Genomic DNA, 23,800 nt, shown 5'->3' with positions numbered 1-23,800 from the left:
GAAAAACGGGCTAAAAGAGTCTTAAAGCGGAGAGGCTGCGCATTTCTTGCGCAGAAAAACAGGCCAAAGAGTCTAAAAGCGGAGAGGCTGCGCATTTCTAGCGCAGAAAAACGGGCCAAAGAGTCTAAAAGCAGAGAGGGTGCGCATTTCTAGCGCAGAAAAACGGGCTAAAAGAGTCTTAAAGCGGAGAGGGTGCTCATTTCTAGCGCAGAAAAACGGGCTAAAAGAGTCTAAAAGCGGAGAGGCTGCGCATTTCTAGCGCAGAAAAACGGACCAAAGAGTCAGAAACACAGTTGCAAAACACAGTTGCACCACTGACTGATTAAAACCCTGACAACAGTCAACAGTCAGCCACCCATAGCTGTCTTTGCTATGCAGGTGCTCTGTGTGTGACGCCAAGATCCCCTTTGGGCTGAACTTTGACAGCCCAACGTTATATTAGTGAGGTCCTGCAATCAGTGGCTCTACAATTTCTGAAGGCTGCCTTTTCAGTGCACTATTTCAACAGGACAATGCTCGTCCACATACTGCTGCTGCCGTCTCAAATGCTTTCTTTAAAGACACTACAGATACTATACCATGACCAACTGCATCTCCAGACCTATCCCTGACTGAATGTGTGGGATGCTATTGGATGCTCTATTAACCTTACTGCAAAATTTCCAGGAACTTTGTTGAACTGAGAATTTTGAAGCTGTATGGACCTAATGGATTATCAAAGGACTCCATTAGGAACCTCTACAACTTCATGTGCAGTTTATTATATATGACCAAGAGTTTCCATATCAGTCCAAATGTTTAATCATTTATTGTTCCTGGTAACTGTTATCTTTCTTTTTAGTGCAGCTATTTTTGCAACCGCTTCTTCGACGCTGAGTGAATATGTGTAGATAAAGGTCATTTTGATTTCTGAAGCTCTGCTAGACTACACTACTACTACTGACCCTCACACTGACCCCTCAGATCCTGTACTGCATTGTCTCCCACCGTTTCCAGTCTGAACTCTGAACAATTAGTAGGAAACTGCAGAGCAGCAGAGTAGATGCATCACTGTCATCTTCCAGACAAGGAAGCTGGAGATGGTGTGATTGTATCTCATTCAGTCAGACTCATGCTAATGATGATGCTGATGATGCTGATGCCAGTGATTCAGCAGAGTTCTCAGTAATATTAATCAAAAGTGGCCCCTGAATGACCATTATCTCACATTATCTACTGTTCTTCTCATGCCTTTTTTTCATATCTCATCACATATCATGCGATTATCATTTCCCCCAGTCAGCTGTGTTCTTGTCCTACATTTTGCTGTGTTGGGTCTCAGAAGACCTGTTCATTAATGTGGATTAAAATCAGTGTTTGTCAGCAGTACATGTGAGCCAGCTTCAGATATGTACGATATTACAACACCTGAACTTCACGCAGTTATTGGTAAATGATTGTAGGTGTGGTTCAAGACCTTAATTAGACTCTATTGTCCATGTCATCCATATCATCAAGTTTCAGTATGGAGAACAACTGCTGCTGTAAAGATTTGGAGAGTCATTGCCACTAATAGTGATATAAGGGGCACTGTGCACCATGCAGCTTGATTTAGGGCGTGTCTGTGTGTCTTTGCTATCATAATGACGGGAAAAGTACACCTTGCACAGCTTGAAATGTGCAAAATGCATGAACTAATTCTCTTAATTATTCATGGTTGTTCTTAATTTTGGGCCTAACGTAAAATAAATGAATTAGTGTTACTTGCCATTCTCTTTAACAGCAAGGTGCATTCGGACTTTGGTGGATTGCTATTTTAATGACGTAGTGCTTCTGCAGCACAGAGGAAACAGACCTGCTCGATCACGATGTGAAGGCACCTGTTTTGCCAAGATAGCAATGAACGTCTGACTGATGATGGCTGTCTAGGTTGTATTCAGTCAGTTGAACACCTGTGTTTTTCATTGCCAAGATAGCAATGTGTCAGAAATCTATCTATCTATCTATCTATCTATCTGTCTGTCTGTCTGTCTGTCTGTCTGTCTGTCTGTCTGTCTGTTGATCTTTTAATCTATAGAACAGTCTCAGGCATGATTGCTGGTTTTATCATTCTTTCTTTTTATTTCTCTTTCTGCATTTTTATTGCTTTCAGTAAACATATATGACATGGACCGGGGCACATCATTTTAATGGTTAATGAATTCATATATTACATAAATACATATTGTATAACATCTTTAGTTCACTTCATAACCTTAGACTACCTACATGTATGATGAAGTGTGTGTGTGTGTGTGTGTGTGTGAGGGGAAGTCAGGCAGACCGGTCACCCACTGTGATAACATTGTAAAGGAAGTGGGAGGGCAGCAGCAACACTGAGAGAGAGAGAGAGAGAGAGAGAGAGGAGGAGTGCAGACAAGTCGTTGTTGATGGTCAGACTGGCGTTTGACCTGTCTACTGCCCCGTCCCACATCAGCAACATCCACCTACATTCCACTCTGAAAACCCTCGAGGGTCAACTCTTTGTTTAGAGGCTTCAGGGACAACAGGCATTTTCACTACTGTTTAATTACACATCATATATTCATTCAATTACAACCCAAACTGAATAAAAAATATATAGAATATATTAAACTATTTATTAAATACTTACTATATATTACGTAGCCATCAAACATTGTCAAAATTGTATAAATTATTGATGGTATTATAAGGTTTTTGATCACTATAATGCAGTGTATTGATTTATTTGGTGGTAGCAGATAAACATAAATGTCTAAAGCTTTGTTAGATGATTCTAACAAACAGGAAGATGTATTCTTTGTTGTATATAGGAGTGTAATATTGTCTCTTTCATTAAGAAGTCTTGCTACAGTCTTGCTTCAGATCTACCTTTGTTTAGAGATGCCTACAATTAGAATAGAATAGAATTAGAATATCATTGAAACGTTACTTTATTTCAATATTTCAGCAAAATGTGAAACTTAAATATTATATAGATGTATTAAACACACAGAGTCATCTATTTTAGGTGCTTATTTCTTTTATTGTTGATGATTATTATGGATTACAGCCAATGAAATCCCAAACATCAGTGTCAGAGACACACAGTCCAAACTGCTCGAGGTCTAGTGTGAAGTTTCCACCAATCAGTGATGGTTTGGAGAGACATGTCATCTGCTGGTGTTGATCCACTGTGTTTTATCAAGTTATATCAAGGATTTTATTTTCCAGCAGGACTTGGCACACTGCCCACATTACCAAAAGAACCAATTGGTCTTATATAATATTTTCTTATATAATATTTTCTGAGACACTGATTTTTGGGTTTTCATTGGCTGTATAATCCATACATAAGCCATAATAATCATCATCAATAATAAAATAAACACTTAAAATAGATAATTCTGTGTTTAATAAATCTATATAATATATGAGTTTCACATTTTGAACTGAATTACTGAAATAAAGTAACTTTTCAGTGATACTCTATTCTATGTTTTTGAGATGCCCTTGTAATGTAATAATGTAATTATTAGATATTCATGCATAACAAAGCTTTTTTTTCACCATACCTCTATACTAAGAACACAAGTGCAAAGGGTGTACATCAGGGGTGTCCAAACTACGGCCCGTGGGCCATTTGCGGCCCGTTCCCTTTTTTGGAGCGGCCCGTGAGGTATTTTAGAAATAGAATGAAAGTTGGCCCGATGTAAAGCGGAGAGAGTGCGCAGTTGAAGCACAGAAAATCGGGCCAAAGAGTCTAAAAGCGGAGAGGGTGCGCATTTCTAGCTCAGAAAAATGGGCCAAAGAGTCTAAAAGCGGAGAGAGTGCGCATTTCTAGCGCAGAAAAACGGGCCAAAGAGTCTAAAAGCGGAGAGGGTGCGCATTTCTAGCGCAGAAAAACGGGTCAAAAGAGTCTAAAAGCGGAGAGGGTGCGCATTTCTAGCGCAGAAAAACGGGCCAAAGAGTCTAAAAGCGGAGAGGGTGCGCATTTCTAGCGCAGAAAAACGGGCCAAAGAGTCTAAAAGCGGAGAGGGTGCGCATTTCTAGCGCAGAAAAACGGGTCAAAAGAGTCTAAAAGCGGAGAGGGTGCGCATTTCTAGCGCAGAAAAACTGGCTAAAGAGTCTAAAGGTGCAGTTGTAGCGCAAAAGAGTCTAAAAGTTTCCATAATTAAGGAGTTTAATATTAAGAGACATACACTGTCAAAGAAAGATAAAGATAATAAGTCAAGTAAAATGGTGTGTAAATGAAAATAATCAGGAAAATGTATTATTTAAAATCATTATTTATTTTATTACAGAGTCTTCAAAATATACAGTGACTTCAAATATATTTCTCCTTCTGACCCCCAACAAAAAAAAAAATTGGACACCCCTGCTGTACATAGTAAGAAAGGCTCGTAAGTGTGAATATGTAGAGGAAATGCTTATTTTCTCAGGCTGCTTGTGGTTTACCTCCTGCAGAGGTTTGAACAGGCTGGTTCTGATCATTTTTAGATGCTTTTCTGAAACTAGATGAGTCATAAACAGACTGTTTTTCCATTACAATGGTGTATATGTCGTCAATACAGCTATTATAACGCACTATGATGTGTTATCATGTGCTATAATGTGATCACCTCTGACTTTTAGCTCTGCATTCCAGGTAAATTCCTCAACAAATTGTGTTACTGCGTTCAAAGGCTGGAATAATTGGTCGGCCTTCACAAACAAACACATGATTTTTATAAAATAAGCTAAAGTGACACTGCTGGGTTTCATTCTCAGACACTGGAGGTCTGTTTCTGTTCTGTTTGATGCTATTATAAAAATACCATCTTTGTAGGAACATCAAAGAAAATAAAAACATGGTTATTTGTGGTCCACTTATGGCATTTGCGTTTGAGTTTATGTAGCAAAAACAGTCATAATTCATATTTATTTCCACATGATTTTCCACATTCCCCATCCTCTCCTTCTCCCTTTAGGAAGAAGAAATGTAGGGTTTAGGGCTGATATGTATATATATGTGTATATATATATATATATATACGTATATATATATATATATATATATATATATATATATATATACGTATATATATATATATATATATATATATATATGGCTGTGAAATCTGCACTGATTATCTTTAGACTGTTCCTAATTAAAAAACACAGTCTTGACTGAAACACTCCTTATAACTTCAGTGAAAATGGGCGGAGTTTACTGCTACAGGCTGTTACACAGCAGATATACTGAACTGTAGATGGGTTATTGTGTTCAGCTGGTTCTAAAACATTAAATATAAACATTAGAAAGACTCTTTCTCTCTGTCTTCATCTCTCTTTCTTTTTCTCTTATATATTTTTTGTCTCACACTTCTTTCTTTCTTTCTTTCGTTTTCTTTTCTTTCTCTCTTTTTATTATTTCTTTTTCTTTTCCTTTCTCTCTCTCTTTCTTTTTATTATTTCTTTCGTCTTATTTTCCCTTTCTCCATTTCTCTTGCTTTGTTTTCTCTTTTTTATCTTTCTCTCTCTCTCTCATTCTAACCCTTTTCCCGTTACTTTTTTCCCTGTTAATTTATTCTTTCTTCCTTTATGTCTCTCTATTTCTTTTTTCTGTCTATCTTTTTCTTTTTTTATCTCTCAGTCTCTTTCTCTCTTTTTCTTAAAATCTTTCTTTCCTTCTTTTTTTACTCTCTTTTTTCTCAATCGTTATTTCTTTTTCTTTCTCTTACCTTCTGACTCTCTTTTTTATTTTATCTTTTCTTTTTCTTTTTCTCTGTCTGTCTTTCTTTTTTTCTCACTTTCACTTTTCATTTCTCTATTTTTCTTTCTTTCTTTCTTTCTTTCTTTCTTTCTTTCTTTCTTTCTTTCTTTCTTTCTTTCCCCAGTCTGTCTTTCTTTTTTTATTCTCTGTCTCCCTCTTTTTTTGCTTTCTCTTTTTTCTTTATCTCTCATTCACTCTCTTTCTCTCAATTGGTATTTCTTTTTCTTTCTCTTTGTCTATTCTTTCTTTTTCTCTATGTCTCTGTCTCTTTCTCTCTCTTTATTTTTTTTTCTATCCTCCCTCTCTATCTACCTCTATCTTTCTCACACAAGCAAATAAACCGCAGGAGCCCCTCTGATCTCAGTCTGCTCTAAACCACAACACAGAACAGCAGCAGCTGCAGTGCGATGTGAACGCAGTGATAAAGGGTGAGAGGTGATGATGATGATGATGATGATGAGGAAGATGATATCAGAGTAAATAGTTCAGTAGAACAGTGGTAATCATCAGCTACATGCAGATACAGTCTGTAGATGTGTGTTTAATGTATTAGTTGGTTATTCTTTCTGTATATCAGTGGTTTAGTATTATCATTGTTACAGTCTCTGCTCAGAGCAATGTGCAGCTGTGTTATGTTGTCCTAATGAGCACCTGCTTAGAAATTAATATATCGCATTATAAATCGTATTGTAAAGTGTATTATTCTGTAAAAAAAAAGTTTTAAACAAAGCAGAATATGCTTAATTCTTTAGATTCTTCTAAGTAGCTCATTTATCTTTGAGGACAGATCTGCACTGAAAAATAAAGGTGTGTCCCAACTTCGTTAATATCACGTAAACACCTCAATGGAAGTCAATGGAGCATTTCTATTGGCCCATTCATTTTCACACAATCATGTCAAACTATTATATATAATACTTGTAATAATAACTTACTTTTTTTTTTAATATTCAAACAAAGAATACACACCTCTGCTGAGTGCTCTGATAAGGTGAGCTGCTGAGAGAGTGTGTGGGAGGTGGGGTACATGTGTGTGTGTGCGTGTGTGTGTGTGTGTTTGTTTGTTGGTTTAACACAGGAAGTGTAAGCTCAGCTCATGCTGGTGTCTTGGTGTTGCTCAGGGGGCCGTTCAACACCGTTGAATACTTTAGCCCTGTTTGTGTGTGTGTGAGTGTGTGTGTGTGTGTGTGTGTGTGTGTGTGTGTGTGTGTGTGTTTAATGAGTGGGTGTGTACGAGTGCTGGGAGAACCTATAGAAATGGACTCTGATGATTGGCTGTTTGCAATTGTTGGCAATACTTCGCAAAGTGAGATAACAGACAGGTATGCACACACTAGGGAATAATGAATCACAGTTAAGGTTAATAAGTACTCTCTACAGGAGACGATAAATTTGAAAACAGTTCCTGATTGGATGACTGGTGGCATGTGACAAAGTCACAAATTATATTCTGGTTTACTTTTTTCCTAACACAATACTATGGTATACTTTTTCCAATCATTATACTGTGGTATACTTTTTAAAATTCCAATACTCTGGTATTTTTTTTTCCAATCACAATACTGTGGTATACTTTTTACCATCACAATACTCTGGTATACTTTTTACAATCACAGTACTTTGGTATATTTTTTATAACCACGGTACTTTGTTTTACTTTTTAAATTGCAATACTCTGGTATACTTTTTCCAATAACAATATTCTGGCTTACTTTTTAAAATTCCAATAATCTGGCATGCTTTTTACCATCATAGTACTCATTTATCCACTGTGGTTATCCAAAAACAGTACTTTGGTACACTTTTTGCAGTCACAGTACTCTGGTATACTCTTTTTTCCAATCACAATACTATTGTATACTTTTTATAATCATAGTACTTTGATACACTTTTTATAATCATAGTACTTTGGTATACTTTTTATAATCAGTACTTTGATATACTTTTTATAATCACAATACTCTGGTATACCTTTTCCAATTGCAATATACTGGTATACTTTTCCAAATTTCAGTACTCTGGTATACCTTTTTTTATATTGTAACACTCTGGTAAATTTTCCAAATCGCGATACTCTAGTATACGTTTTATCAATTGCTGTATTCTGGTATACTTTTTCCAGTCACAATAATCTCGATTTTTTTCCAATCACAATACTTAAGTACTCCTATGTTCCTATCGCTGTACTCTTGTATATATTTATCCAATCACAGTACTTTGGTATACGTTTTACAGTCACAATGCTTTTGTATATGTTTTACAATCACAGTACTCTGGTATACTTTTTATAATCACAGTATTCTATGTATACTTTGTACAATCGCAGTACAGTCCAGTTGCAGTACTCTCATATACTTTTTCCAATCCCAATACTTTTGTATACTTTTCCAATCACAGTTCTCTGGTATACTTTTTTTCTAATCCCAATACTCTGGTCTACTTTTTCCAATCATTATACTCTGGTGTACTTTTTCCAATTCCAGTATTCTGGTATACTTTTTTCCAATCACAATACTGTGGTATACTGTTTACCATCACAGAACTCTGGTATACTTTTTCCAATCACAGTACTTTGGTATATTTTTTTATAACCACAGTACTCTGGTTTACTTTTTCCAATTGCAATACTCTGGTTTACTTTTTCCAATTGCAATACTCTGGTATACTTTTTCCAATTGCAATACTCTGGTATACTTTTTCCAATTGCAATACTCTGGTATACTTTTTCCAATTGCAATACTCTGGTATACTTTTTCCAATTGCAATACTCTGGTATACTTTTTCCAATTGCAATACTCTGGTATACTTTTTCCAATTGCAATACTCTGGTTTACTTTTTCCAATTGAAATACTCTGGTATACTTTTTCAAATCACAGTTCTCAAGTATACATTTTTCAATCACAATACTCTAGTTTACTTTTTCCAATCCCAATACTCCAGTATACTTTTTACAATCACAACACTCTTTTATACATTTACCCAAATACAGTACTTTGGTATACTTTTTGCAATTACAATACTCTGGTATGCTTTTTTCTAATTGCAATAACCTTCTATATGTTTTTCTATCACAATTTATTTGGTAAACTTTTTCCAATTGCAATACTTTGTATATTTTTTTCTAATTATGATACTTTTCCACATACAGTACATCTAATCTCATGGCTTTGTTACAGTAATGGTATTTTCTGTGTAACTCAGTGAGAACAGGCTGAATGCTCAGTGCCGGTGTTCTGCAGGACGGTCGGTTGATCTCTGCTGATTATTAAAGGGCGGGGTGGAACATTTGGCTGGGTTCAGGGTCGGCTTTGCCAAAAACAAATCGCGAGCTGATCAGGAAGGAAGCTGCTGAGAGAGAGCCTGTGTGTGTCTGTTGGGAGAGCCGGTGTGGGTGGTGTATATGAGTGTGTATGAGTGAGTGTGTGGGTGTGTTTGGGTGGGTGTGTGTGTGTGTGTGTTTGGGTGGGTGTACCAGCCTCAGTAAACTCACGCGAGGTTCTCCGTCCCCCCAGACTGACTGGCTGCTGTATATGTTAGCTGGGAGTTGTGTTACAGCTATCAGGTGTTTATTAGAGTTTAAAAATGCATCATATCTGTATGTGGTGATTCAGCTGCATTACTGTAATAAAAAATTAATTCATTATAGTATGTAAAAATATGCATTAGAGCTGGACAATATATTGATATTTGATGTTTTTACTGACCCAACTGTACATTTCATTACAGAGAGTTTAAAAATTATACTGTATTTTGTCTGTGTGTAAAAATGTGGTAAATACATTCTATCCTGAAAATGTCTTTTTATAATATTGTGTGATATAATATTTTTATCATATCTCCCAACAGCTCTATCAGTGCATAATTACAGTATGTACACTAAAGGGGGATGCTTTTTTATTGTTCATATCAGTAATAATTTTGTATTATATGCACCGAAAGTAATAAATATATCGTAATAAAGATTTTAGGAACCTCTTGCTTAGAGTTTATGAGGTAGAGTCACCTGGAATTCAGGCTTTTAGTTAACAGCTGTGCTGAACTCATCAAGAGTTAATTACTTAGACAGATAGATAGATAGACAGATAGATAGACAGACAGACAGACAGACAGACAGATATATAGACAGACAGACAGACAGACAGACAGATAGATAGATAGATACTTCATTTATACCGAAGGAAATTTAGGCATCCAGCAGAAACAGTACAATACAGTAAGAATCATACTCAGACATAAATTAAAACAAAGAAGAATCGAAAATATATAAGGCTGTATGGCTGATGGTCATTAAATAATTAACAGAGCAAAGTGCAAGGTGCAAAGACATTGATTATAAAAGTGACTGATGTGCCATAGAAATATAAATAAAAATATGCATCTGTAACAAATATAGTTCAGAGAAGGGAATATGTGAACACCCAATCATGAGTAACTGTACTTGAAAGTAAGTGAGCTCGGGGAAGTGATGGTGTAAAGAATTAAGAACTAAGTGGTTGAATAATGTCCATGTGGTGTGACTGGGTGGTGTGACTTCAATTTCTTGTCTCTTAATAAAGTGTTTGAGAGCATCAGTTGTAAAGTAGTGAAGAGGTAGAGTTACAGGTATACAGTGAATAATAGTGAATATTTGAGTCATTAGAGTTCTAATCCAGATTATGAGAAGCAACAACTACTCAACTAAGTAAAGAAAGAATTTGGAAAGTATCCTCAAGGGCAGTTACTGCAAAGACCATCAAAACCATTATAGTGATGAAACTGGCACTCATCAGGAAAGGAGGAGCTCCAGGAAAGAAGGAGCTGTTGTACAGAATACGTTAATCAGAGTTACCAGCCTCAGAAACCACAAGTTAACAGCAGCTCCCCAGATAAGAGTATCTAAATGCTTCAACACAGAGTATTTTGGTTTGTTTAACACTTTTTAGTTACTACATGATTCCTTATGTGTTCTTCATAGTCTGGATCACTTCACTATTTACGATGTAGGAAAAAAAATGACAAAAAACACAGGAACAAATCTATACGCACCGAAATACGCACCAATAAATCACTTGAGCACATTGTTTTCTCTGATTGAAAGTAAGCATAGTAAGAAGATTCGGTAACACTTTAATTAGGTGGTCCATTTGATGGCCCCTTTTGAACATTCAACTACATGTCTATTAAATGAAAATGAACTAAAGGTGAAAGTAAATTATTCTCTATCGAATAAAACCCCACATTCAACTCTAATCCAAACGCTTATCTTAACATTTTAGGATTGGGTTTAGGGTTAGATTTTAAGTTTAGGTTAGGGTAAGGATTAGGTGCAGGGTTAGATTTTAGGGTTGATTAAGGGTTAAGGTTAGGGTTAGGTGTAGGGTTTGATTTTAGGGTTGATTAAGGGTTAAGGTTAGGATTATGTGTAGGGTTATATTTTAGGGTTGATTAAGGGTTAAGGTAAGGGTTAGGTGTAGGGTTAGATTATATGGTTGATTCACTGTTAAGGTTAGGGTTAGGTGTAGGGTTTGATTTTAGAGTTGATTAAGGGTAAAGGTTAGGGTTAGGTGTAGGGTTTGATTTTATAGTTGATTAAGGGTTAAGGTTAGGGTTAGGTGTAGGGTTTGATTTTAGAGTTGATTAAGGGTAAAGGTTAGGGTTAGGTGTAGGGTTTGATTTTATGGTTGATTAACTGTTAAGGTAAGGGTTAGGTGTAGGGTTCGATTTTATGGTTGATTAAGGTTTAAGGTTAAGGTTAGGTGTAGGGTTAGATTTTATGGTTGATTAAGGGTTAAGGTTAGGGTTAGGTGTAGGGTTAGATTTTATGGTTGATTAAGGGTTAAGGTAAGGGTTAGGTGTAGGGTTAGATTTTAGGGTTGATTAAGGGTTAAGGTAAGGGTTAGGTGTAGGGTTTGATTTTAGGGTTGATTAAGGGTTAAGGTTAAGGTTAGGTGTAGGGTTATATTTTAGGGTTGATTAAGGGTTAAGGTTAGGGTAAGGATTAGGTGCAGGGTTAGATTTTAGGGTTGATTAAGGGTTAAGGTTAGGATTAGGTGTAGGGTTAGATTTTAGGGTTGATTAAGGGTTAAGGTTAGGGTTAGGTGTAGGGTTTGATTTTAGGGTTGATTAAGGGTAAAGGTTAAGGTTAGGTGTAGGGTTTGATTTTAAGGTTGATTAAGGGTAAAGGTTAGGGTTAGGTGTAGGGTTTGATTAAGGGTTAAGGTTAGGGTTAGGTGTAGGGTTAGATTTTAGGGTTGATTAAGGGTAAAGGTTAGGGTTAGGTGTAGGGTTAGATTTTAGGGTTGATGAGGGGTAAAGGTTAGGGTTAGGTGTAGGGTTCAATTTTATGGTTGATTAAGGGTTAAGATTACGGTTAGGTGTAGGGTTAGATTTTATGGTTGATTAAGGGTTAAGGTTAGGTGTAGGGTTTGATTTTAGGGTTGATTAAGGGTAAAGGTTAGGGTTAGGTGTAGGGTTTGATTTTAGGGTTAATTAAGGGTTAAGGTTAGGGTTAGGTGTAGGGTTCGATTTTATGGTTGATTAAGGTTTAAGGTTAAGGTTAGGTGTAGGGTTTGATTTTAGGGTTGATTAGGGGTTAAGGTTAGGGTTAGGTATATGGTTCGATTTTATGGTTGATTAAGGGTTAAGGTTAGGGTTAGGTGTAGGGTTTGATTTTAGGGTTGATTTAGGGTTAAGGTTAGGGTTAGGTGTAGGGTTAGATTTTATGGTTGATTAGGGGTTAAGGTTAAGGTTAGGGTTAGGTATATGGTTCAATTTTATGGTTGATTAAGGGTTAAGGTTAGGGTTAGGTGTAGGGTTTGATTTTATTGTTGATTAAGGGTTAAGGTTAGGGTTAGGTGTAGGGTTAGATTTTATGGTTGATTAAGGGTTAAGGTTAGGGTTAGGTGTAGGGTTAGATTTTATGGTTGATTAAGGGTTAAGGTTAGGGTTAGGTGTAGGGTTTGATTTTAGGGTTGATTTAGGGTTAACGTTAAGGTTAGGTGTAGGGTTAGGTTCTATTTTGAATAATTTACATTCAACATAGGATTAAGTTAATTTAATGGACATTCAATTTAGTGTTAGTTGATTGTCAGATACGCATCAACAAGGCCATAAAATGGACCATCCAAGTAAAGTGTTACTGAAGATTCTGTGTTTCAGGGTATATACACAGGAAATTTGGCAGTGTTAAATCAACACTGTTAGTGTTATATTAACACTGAGAGTGTAAAGTTTAACACTAACAGTGTTGATTTAACACTGCCAAATTTCCTGTGTATCTGCTTTAATACAGAACACTGGAAATTTGCCACTGTGACTTTAAACATTGTTTTTTAACACAGTTGTGCAGATGTGAGCAGTGAACGCTGCACATACTGCTCTCAGTGTGTAAACAGCATGGAGCAGCAGAGACAGCGTTCGTTCGTAACTGTGGTAATTAGCCTTATCTGGCTAATATATCAAATTAAACTGCTTTTTATCAGCAGTTTAGCTCAAATAAAATGAGTATATTTGATAGCTGGGTCAAATCAAGACCAGATCATGTTCTCACCACATGCGAACCGCTACACTAGCTGGTCTCAGTCTGGTTGTTTTGATTCACACCTGAGTGTGATCACTGTTTTCACACCTGCTCAATCGAACCACAGTAAGAGTACAAACCAACCAGAGTCTGATTTAACCAGAACAGATAGTGCTAGTGTGAAAACGCCCAGATACTGTATGAGTTTTTTTTGCCATCATTTACATATTGTTGACTTTTTCCTCAGCTAGAATCTCTGTGGGGTTCTGTGGGGACCCTCAATAAGGTTTCCATTATTTAGGCCATGTTCCTCCTGTTCCTACAGCAGCTGATTCTCATTCACACAGCAGCTTCTGCTGAACACCAACCATCTCCTCCATTATTCAATTAAATCTCTCTCTCCGTTCTCAGACCTCAGCCTCTCAGATCCGGACGGTGTTTACGGGGTTAATGCAGCCGTGCTCGCTCTCTGATTCTCCTCAGCACGGCCGTGTTCACTGATTGAGGATAAGGGGTGTATTGTAGTGAGTTCAGTGGTGAATACAGTCAGAATACACTCATTAATAACTTACAGCTCGTATTTAATCAGTCAGCCAGAAACACAACATGCAACTTTCATTTGTCTGCCTTCACTGACATCAAATATTAAACACGTGAGTTTGTGTGTGTGTGTGTGTGTGTGTGTGTGTGTGTGAGTCCGAAATGTATTAAAGTGTGTTATTTCTGGGCACTATTATTATTTTAACTTACTTCACAATTGTTTTCAACAAACAAATGTCTACTCTGTAATGTTTACTAAAAAAAACTGAGTTAATTAAACTTAAAATAACATGTAATTTAATTTAATTTGCACTGTAATTCTGCTTTGAATTTCATAGCTGGATGAACACAATTTATTCACACTAAATTTCCTTTTTTTATTTCCTTAGTAAAATTTACATTTGAAAAACTCATAGAAAAAAAAGATGGAGAGAAAAAAATGCCATAGAGTGACCCACTACAGTAAGAAAGGTCTGTAAAGTTTTGCCCCATTGTGAGAAGGATTTTTCAAGTTTTGGACCATTGTAAAGGTGGTTTATAAAGTTTTGGGCCAGAGTAAGAAGGGTTTGTAAAGTTTTGTCCTATTAAAACAAGGGTTTGTAAAGTTTTGAGCCACAGTTAGAAGGGTTTGTAAAGTTTTGGCCCATTGTAAAGGCAGTTTATAAAGTTTTGGGCCACTGTAAAGGTGGTTTATTTTTAGGCAACAACAAAAAGTGTTTGTAAAGTTTTGTCCCATTTAAACAAGGGTTTGTAAAGTGTTGGCCCATTGTAGGAAGGGTTTGTAAAGTTTTAGCACATTGTAAGAAGGGTTTGTAAAAAAAGTTTTTAGACCACAATAAGAAGGGTTTGTAAAGTTTTTTTGGCCACAGTAGAACAGGTTGGTAAAAGCTAGCATCTACTAGTTTAACTTTTAACATTTTTGCCAGGGCCCTTGTAAGAAGTGTTCGTAAAGTTTTGAGCCAAAGTAAGAAGGGTTTGTAAAGTTTTGGGCCATTGTAAATGTGGTTTGTAAAGTTTTGAGCCACAGTAAGAAGGGTTTTCAGATTTTTAGGCCATTGTAAGAAGGGTTTGTAAAGTTTTAACACATTGTAAGAAGGGATTGTAAAAAAGGTTTTGGACCACAATAAGAAGGGTTTGTAAAGCTTCTGGCCACAGTAAAACAGGTTGGTAAAAGCTAGCATCTACTAGTTTTAGCTTTTAGCATTTTTGCCAGGGTCATGAGGCCTGATGAGCTGCTCTTCAGTATCGACAACACCATATTCTTGTTTTGCCACTGGAAAGGTGGTTTATAAAGTTTTGGGCCACAGCAAAAAGGGTTTGTAAAGTTTTAAGCCACAGTAAGAAGGGTTTGTAAAGATGTGGGCCGTTTTGAGGGTGATTTATAAAGTCTTGGGCCAAATCAAGAAGAGTTTGTAAAGGTTTGGGCCACAGTAGAACAGGTGTATGCTAAAGTAAAATGAATCAAAAGTGTGATTTGGGGTTTCGGGGTTTTGGAATTTGCCTGTTTTAACAGCTCTGTTTTAAAATGTTCTTCTGGATTTTCTTTAGAATAAATAGAGACAACAGATAACAAGTATTTGTCCATCATTATCCATTAGTATCTGCTCTCGTTGATGCTTTTATGGCTGAATGCAATCAGATCCTCCTTTCCACAGTGTTCAATATGTAGTAAATGATCCTTTTTAGAAGAAGAGAGGCTGTTCTTTCAGAAAATGAGGATTATGAAAGGGATTATTTATGAATATTCTTGATTTCAGACGAATTTAATGATTTTTTTCTCTCTCTCTTTTTCTCTGAACAGGTGACTATCTTCATCTATACTGATCTGATGCTGGTGACGAGGGAGGACGAGCCGGGCCGCTGTAACGTCCTGCAGAACCCTCTATACCTCAAACAGCTCCGGCTACAGGACGGTGAGTGCAGATCAGCATTATAACCTCTGTTATCTAACAGTCATTAATCACATTAATAAAAACAAACAAACAAAAACACCTCCTGGCTGCTTGTGTACAGTGTGAGTTTTGTGTTTTCTGTATCTCACGTAACAGCACGCTTTGACAGTACAAAGAAGGGTTTATAATGTTTTGGGCCATTTTAAAAAGGGTTTGTAAAATCTTGGGTCACAGTAAGAAGGGTTTGTAAAATTTTAGGCTATTATCAAGGTGGTTTATAAAATTTTGGACCACAATAAGAAGTGTATGTTAGATTTGGTCTAAATATCTGTTTTATTATTGTAAAGACTAACCATGATTGGAAATACTATAAAATGGATCTGCCAGTAAAGTTATTAGCCAAATCAAGGCAAGTTTGTAAAGTTTTGGCCCATTGTAGCGAGGGTTTGTAAAGTTTGGGGCCATTGTAATGAGAGTTTCTAAAGTTTGGGGCCATTGTAATGAGAGTTTGTAAAGTTTGGGCCATTCTAACGAGAGTTTGTAAAGTTTTGGGCCATTGTAATGAGGGTTTTTAAAGTTTTGGGCCATTGTAGCGAGGGTTTGTAAAGTTTGGGCCATTCTAATGAGAGTTTGTAAAGTTTTGGGCCATTGTAATGAGGGTTTTTAAAGTTTTGGGCCATTGTAGCGAGGGTTTGTAAAGTTTTGGGCCATTGTAATGAGGGTTTTTAAAGTTTTGGGCCATTGTAGCGAGGGTTTGTAAAGTTTGGGCCATTCTAATGAGAGTTTGTAAAGTTTTGGGCCATTGTAGCGAGGGTTTGTAAAGTTTTGGGCCATTGTAATGAGGGTTTTTAAAGTTTTGGGCCATTGTAACTAGGATTTGTAAAGTTTGGGGCCATTGTAGGGAGGGTTTGTAAAGTTTGGGGCCATTGTAATGAGGGTTTGTAAAGTTCAGGCTATTGTAATGAGGGTATGTAAAGTTTTGGGCCATTGTAACAAGGGTTTGTAAAGTTTTGGGCCATTGTAACGAGGGTTTGTAAAGTTTTGGGCCATTGTAATGAGGGTTTTCAGTGTTTGGGGCCATTTTAAAGGTGTTTGTAAAGTTCTGGGCCACAGTAAGGAAGGTTTGTAAAGTACTGGGCCATAGTAAGATGGATTTGTAAAGTTTTGGGCCACAGTAAGAAGGGTTTATAAAGTTTTGGCCCCTGTTAGAAGGGTTTGTAAAGTTTTGAGCCACAGTAGGAAGGGCTTGAAATGTTTTTGGGCCATAATAAGAAGTGTTTGTTAGATATGGCCCAAAAAAAATGTTTGTAAAGTTTTGGGTCATTGTAAGGATGGTTTATAAACTCCTGGGCCACAGGAAGAATGGTTTGTAAAGTTTTAGACTTAAAAAGATGGTTTATAAAGTTTTGGACCAGAGTAATAAGGGTGTGTAAAGTTCTGGGACACAGTAAGAATGTTTTTTAAAGTTTTGGGCCATTTTAACGATGGTTTGAAAAGTTTAGAGCCATTTTAATGAGGGGTTGTAAAGTTTGGGGACATTGTAACAATGATTTGTAAAGTTTGGGGGCATTGTACAGAGAGTTTTTGAAGTTTGGGGCTATTGTATCAATGGTTTGTAAAGTTTGGGGCCATTGTAACGATGGTTTGTAAAGTTTGGGGCCATTGTAATGAAGGTTTGTAAAGTTTTGGGCCATTGTAATGAGGGTTTGTAGAGTTTTGGTCTATTGTAATGAGGGTTTGTAATGTTTTGGGCCATTGTAATGAGGGTTTGTAAAGTTTTGGGCCATTGTAATGAAGGCTTGTAAAGTTTTGGGCCATTGTAATGAAGGTTTGTAAAGTTTTGGGCCATTGTAATGAGGGTTTGTAGAGTTTTGGTCTATTGTAATGAGGGTTTGTAAAGTTTTGGGCCATTGTAATGAGGGTTTGTAAAGTTTTGGGCCATTGTAATGAGGGTTTGTAAAGTTTTGGGCCATTGGAATGAGGGTTTGTAAAGTTTTGGGCCATTGTAATGGGGATTTCTAGAGTTTTAGGCCATAGTAAGAAGGGTTTGTAAAATTTTAGGCCACAGTTAGAAAGGTTTGTAAAGTTCTGGGCCACAGTATCTCCATTTTTGCCAATTTTTAGTTTACTACATAATGTGAACACACACACTGTCCTTTACACTGTGTCACTTTACAATTTCTTGATTAATGGACCAATAGAAATTCTCCAAAATGATTGGAAAATAACTCTTTTTACTTTGACATCCATTGAAAGTTAAGAAGGTTTTATCTCTCTTGTAATTCTATAGTTATTACAGACAGTTACTGTCACCAGTTTATTTAAATATAAGTGGAACAGAAAAATAAACCAGATTCAGGTCTGCCTGTGTGAACGTGGCTTTAGTTGAGAGCTGTAGTTTGTTTGGTGTGTAGGTGAAGGTCGAATACTGAGCTCAGCAGTGGGAAAAGCTGTTTTATTCCAGTTTCACTGATCCAGATTTTTGAGAAGGATTAAAGCTTGGTTAGAAATGGCGTGTTTGAGGAACCTCGAGGCCATGGTTATTGAATACAGTGAATATTTACTCTGAACGAGAGCCAAGTCTGGATGCTGTGTCTGCTTTATCCCCAGTTGAATAAACAGAGAGAGTGTCTGAGAGTGACTCGGCTCTGAGCTCTGAAAATTACTAATAACATCCACTGCTGTACAATCGTCTCGCTGCAGAGGAGAGGAAAAGAGAGGAAGTATCGGAAATCACCACTGAATGACAATGGGTTCTGATTGGCTGCCTGAACCTGAGCTATATTCAGATACGATACGACGGTTACGGGAAGCAGATATTCTAAATATTACTGCTCATGCTGCAGATAAGCGTCACAATATCCTGTGCTGAATTCATGTTCTGGTGACTTTTGCTATGTTATGTCCACGGTTATATATTATTTATACATTGAAATTTAATAATAATAATGCACCAATAAGTTGATTGGAAGCTTTATATCAATCAATCAATCAATCTTTTTGTTTTGCACTCAGTAATACATTGAGGGTACCCCTCATTTCCAATGAGCCAAGCCTTTACAAGATTAAAGGGACTGAAAAATCTGTTTAACCCTTGTGTGGTGTTCGGGTCTGTGGGACCCGTTTTCATTTTTCATCAAATGATACTAAAAAAATATTTTTTTCTAACTCAAACTCATTGCCATTGGCTAATTTTTTGTGAAAAACCTATATCAAAACACATTTTCGATAAACACACACTGTACGCCCCCCCCCCCCCCCCCACACACACACACATTTATATTACATACAGTATGATTGGCCAAGGGCTAATAAACATTGCTTCATTTGTAAAGTTGAAACTAAACAAATTTTCTACTTATATCAGAGTATCACTTTTTGAAAGAAATGTAACATAAGAAAGGTAAAGGGCAAATATTATCCATGTAAGCTGTTTATGTTGCTTAATGTAAAATTGCTTAATTTTGCTGAATTAAATGCAAGTAACAAAGTAAACGAGTAACAAAAATATGAACACCACACAAGGGTTAAAAAAAAAAAGGCAAATTATTTAAGAAGAAATAAATTCAGAATAAAGGTACTGTATATACAGACAGGCTAAAATTAAAAGCAATAAAACAAAGAGATAAATAACTAGAACACTAAAAAATAAAATCCACTTTTTCTTGTTGTTTGTGAAATACTCTGAATTGTATATGATGCTGCACATGAAACTGTTCTTCAGCCTCCCTTGTCTGTAGTAGCTAAGAAAAGAAAATCCTCAGAAATACGAGTTGATCAGAAAGACGTTAGGGAGTCTACATCAACCAGTGACTTCATGGCCTCGCCCACCTCGGCTCAGGACCGCCCACAGGCGGAGCTTACAGCTTTTGTTTACTGAGCTAGTTAGCATTAGCTATCTTGTGTAAGTTACTACAGGTTTAAATTGGATCTCCGGTTGATTCCACGTTTTACAGAGACCTTAAATATACACTAGGGAAGCACAGTTTGATAAGACAGTTCCAAGACAGACAAGACCTTTAAAACATGGAGTGTAACAGGGTTACAGCATGACCTATTCACACTATGAAGGCTTAGACATGGCTAAGATACGATTGAGCGGCTGACTGTTGACTGTTGTCAGGGTTTTAATCAGTCAGTGGCGCAGCTGTATTTCTTGCCACCAAAATATATAGAAACACATCAGATATTTACCTGAACACACCTCACTTCCAGACCACCACGCCCATCAGTGTAGATTTATTACTAACCTCCTAAAAAATGCTATTTTAGAAGGCGTGGACACAAGGTGTGAAAATAGACTGTTGATGGGGTTTCCCGTTGCCAAGATAGAACGTCAGTTTTCTTTCTTACAGTATGAGCTTCTTTCCCTTTCTGTTGCTCCGATTAGGCTTTGTTGGGTTTGTGCTTACTGCGGCGGGATGTCTCGGGCACGGTCCATTGTACTGCAGGGGTCTATTATGGTCTGTTTGATAGGAAAGCGTGTCAAAGAGATGGAGGGGCTGCAGAATTCCCCTGTGGAAAACCTGACTGTGCAGTTATCAGCCCAGATAACAGCCTGCAGATACTGCCGAACAGTCTGCTGCCTCCGACACTGACATTGTTCTTAACCTGCTGTTCATCAGTACTGTCACACACACACACATTTGAACACTCTCCGGTGTCTTTCCCACGGATGTGTGTCTGTCGGGGGGGGTCACGCGAGTAGCAGGAAGTCGTAGTTCCCACCACAGCCGATGGTCAGCCAGCTGATCACTCTTTCCTGAGCGTAGAACATCACAACAATGCAGGGAGAGGTCCAGCCGCTCAGACGTCTGGCCTGTTCCAAAAGAACGCTGCCATTCTGGGTGCAATTAACATCCTGCATCACTTTATGATGAGTTTATATAATAAAAAAAACATTGTCCTACTTTATAATAAGTGTTTCTTAAAGCTATGTAATAACACATTAATAATCGTGTAATAACAGTGTAACTACTGGTAAAGTACACATTATTATAGATGAATTATACTGTATTATATTGTACATGTGTATAAAAAAACAATCTTAGCCATAATTGACTATTGACTATGGACAGATAAAAGAATTAAGCAGCAAAAAGAGTTGTGGGAAAATGTGGCAAAAAATATTTTCTATTTTCTTTCAGACAGAAAGTAATTGATTTTGCATTAAATTGTCATTATTCAAAGACATTAAAGAAGAACTCTGGCATAAAATTGACTTTTGGTGTAGTAAAGCATGATAATAAGTACTTACCTTTGTTAAATAGCCCACCTCCGCTCTCCCACAGCTTGTTGTGCTATTTGCCCCGCACTCTTTACAACAGACGTATCTGGGCATATTTTACTGCTGATAAATCACTTTTTACACCGCTTTCCTGACTCAAAGTAGCTCCACACCTCCTTGCTAGAATCTAAGGATACCTGACATGTAAAACGAGGCATTAATAACTTAAAAAGTGCACAAGAAGTTTATTAAAAACCACTGTTTACAGTTTATGATGCTAGCTTCAGCTCCGGACACCGCCATCACTGTTTTGATCATGAGCATAGACATATATATATATATATACATAGACTCTCCATAGAATTACTTCAAACGAACCAAACTATGTGAAAATCGTTTAAAAATAGGTAGAGTTGTGATTATTATAGGTGTATTAAACACCTTCCTCAGTGTAAATAAACGCACTGGGTGGCGGCTGCTACGCCAGGAGGCAGGCTCTTTACAGAGTCTATGTATACAGATCTATGGCATTACCAATACAGTGATGGAGGCGCTCGGAGCCGAAGCTAGCGTTATAGGATGTAAACGGTGTTTTAATAAGCTTCTTGTGCACTTTTTAAGTTGTTAATGCCTCGTTTTAAATGTCAGGGCTCTCCAGATTCTACCAATGAGGTGTGGAGCTACTTTGAGCCTGGATAACGGTGTAAAAAAACTATTTATTGGGGTAAAATATGCCCTGAAGCGGTGTGTAAGTAGTTGAGGGGGATGCTATTATGGTACTTTTTGTCATGTTTTACTACATCCAAAAGTCAGTTTCACACTGGAGTTCTCCTTATATTACTATAATGATTTTGACTCAGGTGAACATGGAGATCTTCGAGTTATATGAACTTATATTGAGTTAAAGCTGTTGCCATTGACCACTTCTTTTCTAATGGCCTTTGGCACAATCTATTTGCATATGCACTGTCAGTGTGTAGTCATTCCCCCTGGGCTACCTTAAACAGACTTGTAGATCATATTTTATAATTACCTGCATGGCCTCGATGTTATTGGCTTTAACAGCAAGCATCATTTTCTGAGCTGTTACCCCTAAGCGGCACGGTGGCTTAGTGGTTAGCACATTTGCCTCCCAGCACTGGGGTCTTGGGTTCAAGTCTCTATCTGGGTGGAGTTTCCATGTTCTTCCAGTGTCTGCGTGGGTTTCCTCCGGAGACTCCAGATTCCTCCCACAGTCCAAAAACATGGAGATCAGGTAAATTGAATACTCGAAATTGCCCAGAAAAATTGAATACTCTAAATTGAGCTGGTGTGTCTGTGTAAAGTGTGTGGTATGTATGTAAGCTTGTGTGTGCGTATGGATTGGCACTCTGTCCTGGGTAATTGCTGTAGTGCCTGATGCAGTCCTCCAGGTGGACGGTTGTTTCCAGTTGAGAGTATGCTGTGCGCTATTGGCTGTGCGCTATTGGCTGCCGCTTCTCACCGGTGTGTGGATGAGTGTTGATGTGTAACGTGTTACTTGTAAAGCGTCCTTGGGTTTCTAGAAAGGCGCTATATAAGATGAACTTCATTCATTCATTCACACCCTGTGTAGGCTGTGTGCTGTACTGTTCACACTATAGCCTTTTCCTTCTTCACATAATTTTATATGATTATTACATATCTATATTTTACTTACATGACGTTTTGTGCAAAGCAGTTAATTTCACACAAAAACCAGCAACACATTGCCTCAAATTATTTAAATAAATTCTGCATATCTAGGCTCGCAGTGTAGAAGAGGAACAATATAAATTGCGTACTAATATACAGTGCTTTCTACTACTATTTTTGAGTTGAGATATCAGTGTACCTGAACTCAGATGTATGTGGTCTTGGGATTTGAGTTAGGAGGTGAGACGGACGTCAGAGACAGGGGTTGTAAATAGTGAGGTGTGTGTCGAGGTGCCTTCAGCGGGTCCCTCAGGCACACAGACACACAGCAGATAAGTACTGGTCACAACACACACACACACACACACACACACACACATGAACACCACAGCAGCACTGATCTCAGCTGACCCAGTGTCAGTTAGCATTCAGCTCAGCTGCAGAGAGTTTTACTGTACGGTGGGTGAGAGGTCAGTCAGGGTGTGTTTATACTGGTAGTTTTATTCTCTTGGTTCAGATTTAAGAAGAAAAATATACATTGTTGCACTTTAGCTCTGCTTTGCTTAGCATTTATACTGACTTATTTACATACTGTCTAACCAACAGTAGAGGGTGTGTGTGTGTGTGTGTGTGTGTGTGTGATGAATAGATGGAAATGGATGGATATATAGGTGGATGGATGAATGGATGGATGAATACAAATAGATGGATGGATATTAAAAGATGGATGGAAATGGATGGATATATAGGTGGATGGATGAATGGATGGATGAATACAAATAGATGGATGGATATTAAAAGATGGATGGAAATGGATGGATATATAGGTGGATGGATGAATGAACATAACTAGATGGATAGATATATAGGTGGATGGATATAGGTCGATGGATGAATGGATGGATGGATGGATATAAATAGATGGATGGATACATAGGTGGATGGATGAACATATATAGATGGATGGATGGATGGATATAGGTGGATGGATGTAGGTGAATGGATGATTGAATATAGATACAGTAGATGGATGGACGGATGGATTGATGGATGGATGGATATAGGTGGATGGATAAATGGATATAGATGGATGGATTCATGGATAGATGGGTGGATGGATGTATGGATGGATGAATACAAATAGATGGATGGATATAAATAGATGGATGGAAATGGATGGATATATAGGTGGATGGATAAATGGATATAGATGAATGGATGGATGTTTGGATTTATGGATAGATGGATGGAAATG

The 23,800-nt window shown here is 37.4% G+C and overlaps 1 protein-coding gene and 1 long non-coding RNA gene across 6 annotated transcripts in view; both read left to right on the top strand.

Moving 5' to 3' along the window:
- Positions 1 to 23,800, top strand: part of rgs3a (regulator of G protein signaling 3a) — a 360,852-nt gene that overhangs the window by 97,189 nt on the left and 239,863 nt on the right. For all 4 annotated transcript variants that reach the window (XM_049465826.1, XM_049465822.1, XM_049465824.1 and 1 more), the window contains one exon: positions 15,575 to 15,686. In XM_049465826.1, the coding sequence (XP_049321783.1) occupies positions 15,575 to 15,686 (112 nt within the window). The remainder of the gene's footprint in view (positions 1 to 15,574; positions 15,687 to 23,800) is intronic.
- LOC125782377 (uncharacterized) lies at positions 10,954 to 12,467 on the top strand. 2 transcript variants are annotated; one of them, XR_007425022.1, is made up of 3 exons: positions 10,954 to 11,027; positions 11,460 to 11,603; positions 12,360 to 12,467. It is a non-coding gene; the product is annotated as an uncharacterized LOC125782377 (long non-coding RNA). The 2 variants fall into 2 exon arrangements; XR_007425021.1 differs by lacking the exon at positions 10,954 to 11,027 and adding an exon at positions 11,059 to 11,123.

Source organism: Astyanax mexicanus, chromosome 1, assembly GCF_023375975.1.
Source record: "Astyanax mexicanus isolate ESR-SI-001 chromosome 1, AstMex3_surface, whole genome shotgun sequence".
Classification (NCBI taxonomy): domain Eukaryota; kingdom Metazoa; phylum Chordata; class Actinopteri; order Characiformes; family Acestrorhamphidae; genus Astyanax; species Astyanax mexicanus.
The sequence above is the reverse complement of the archived record's forward strand: the minus strand, read 5'-3'. Positions and strand labels throughout refer to the sequence as shown.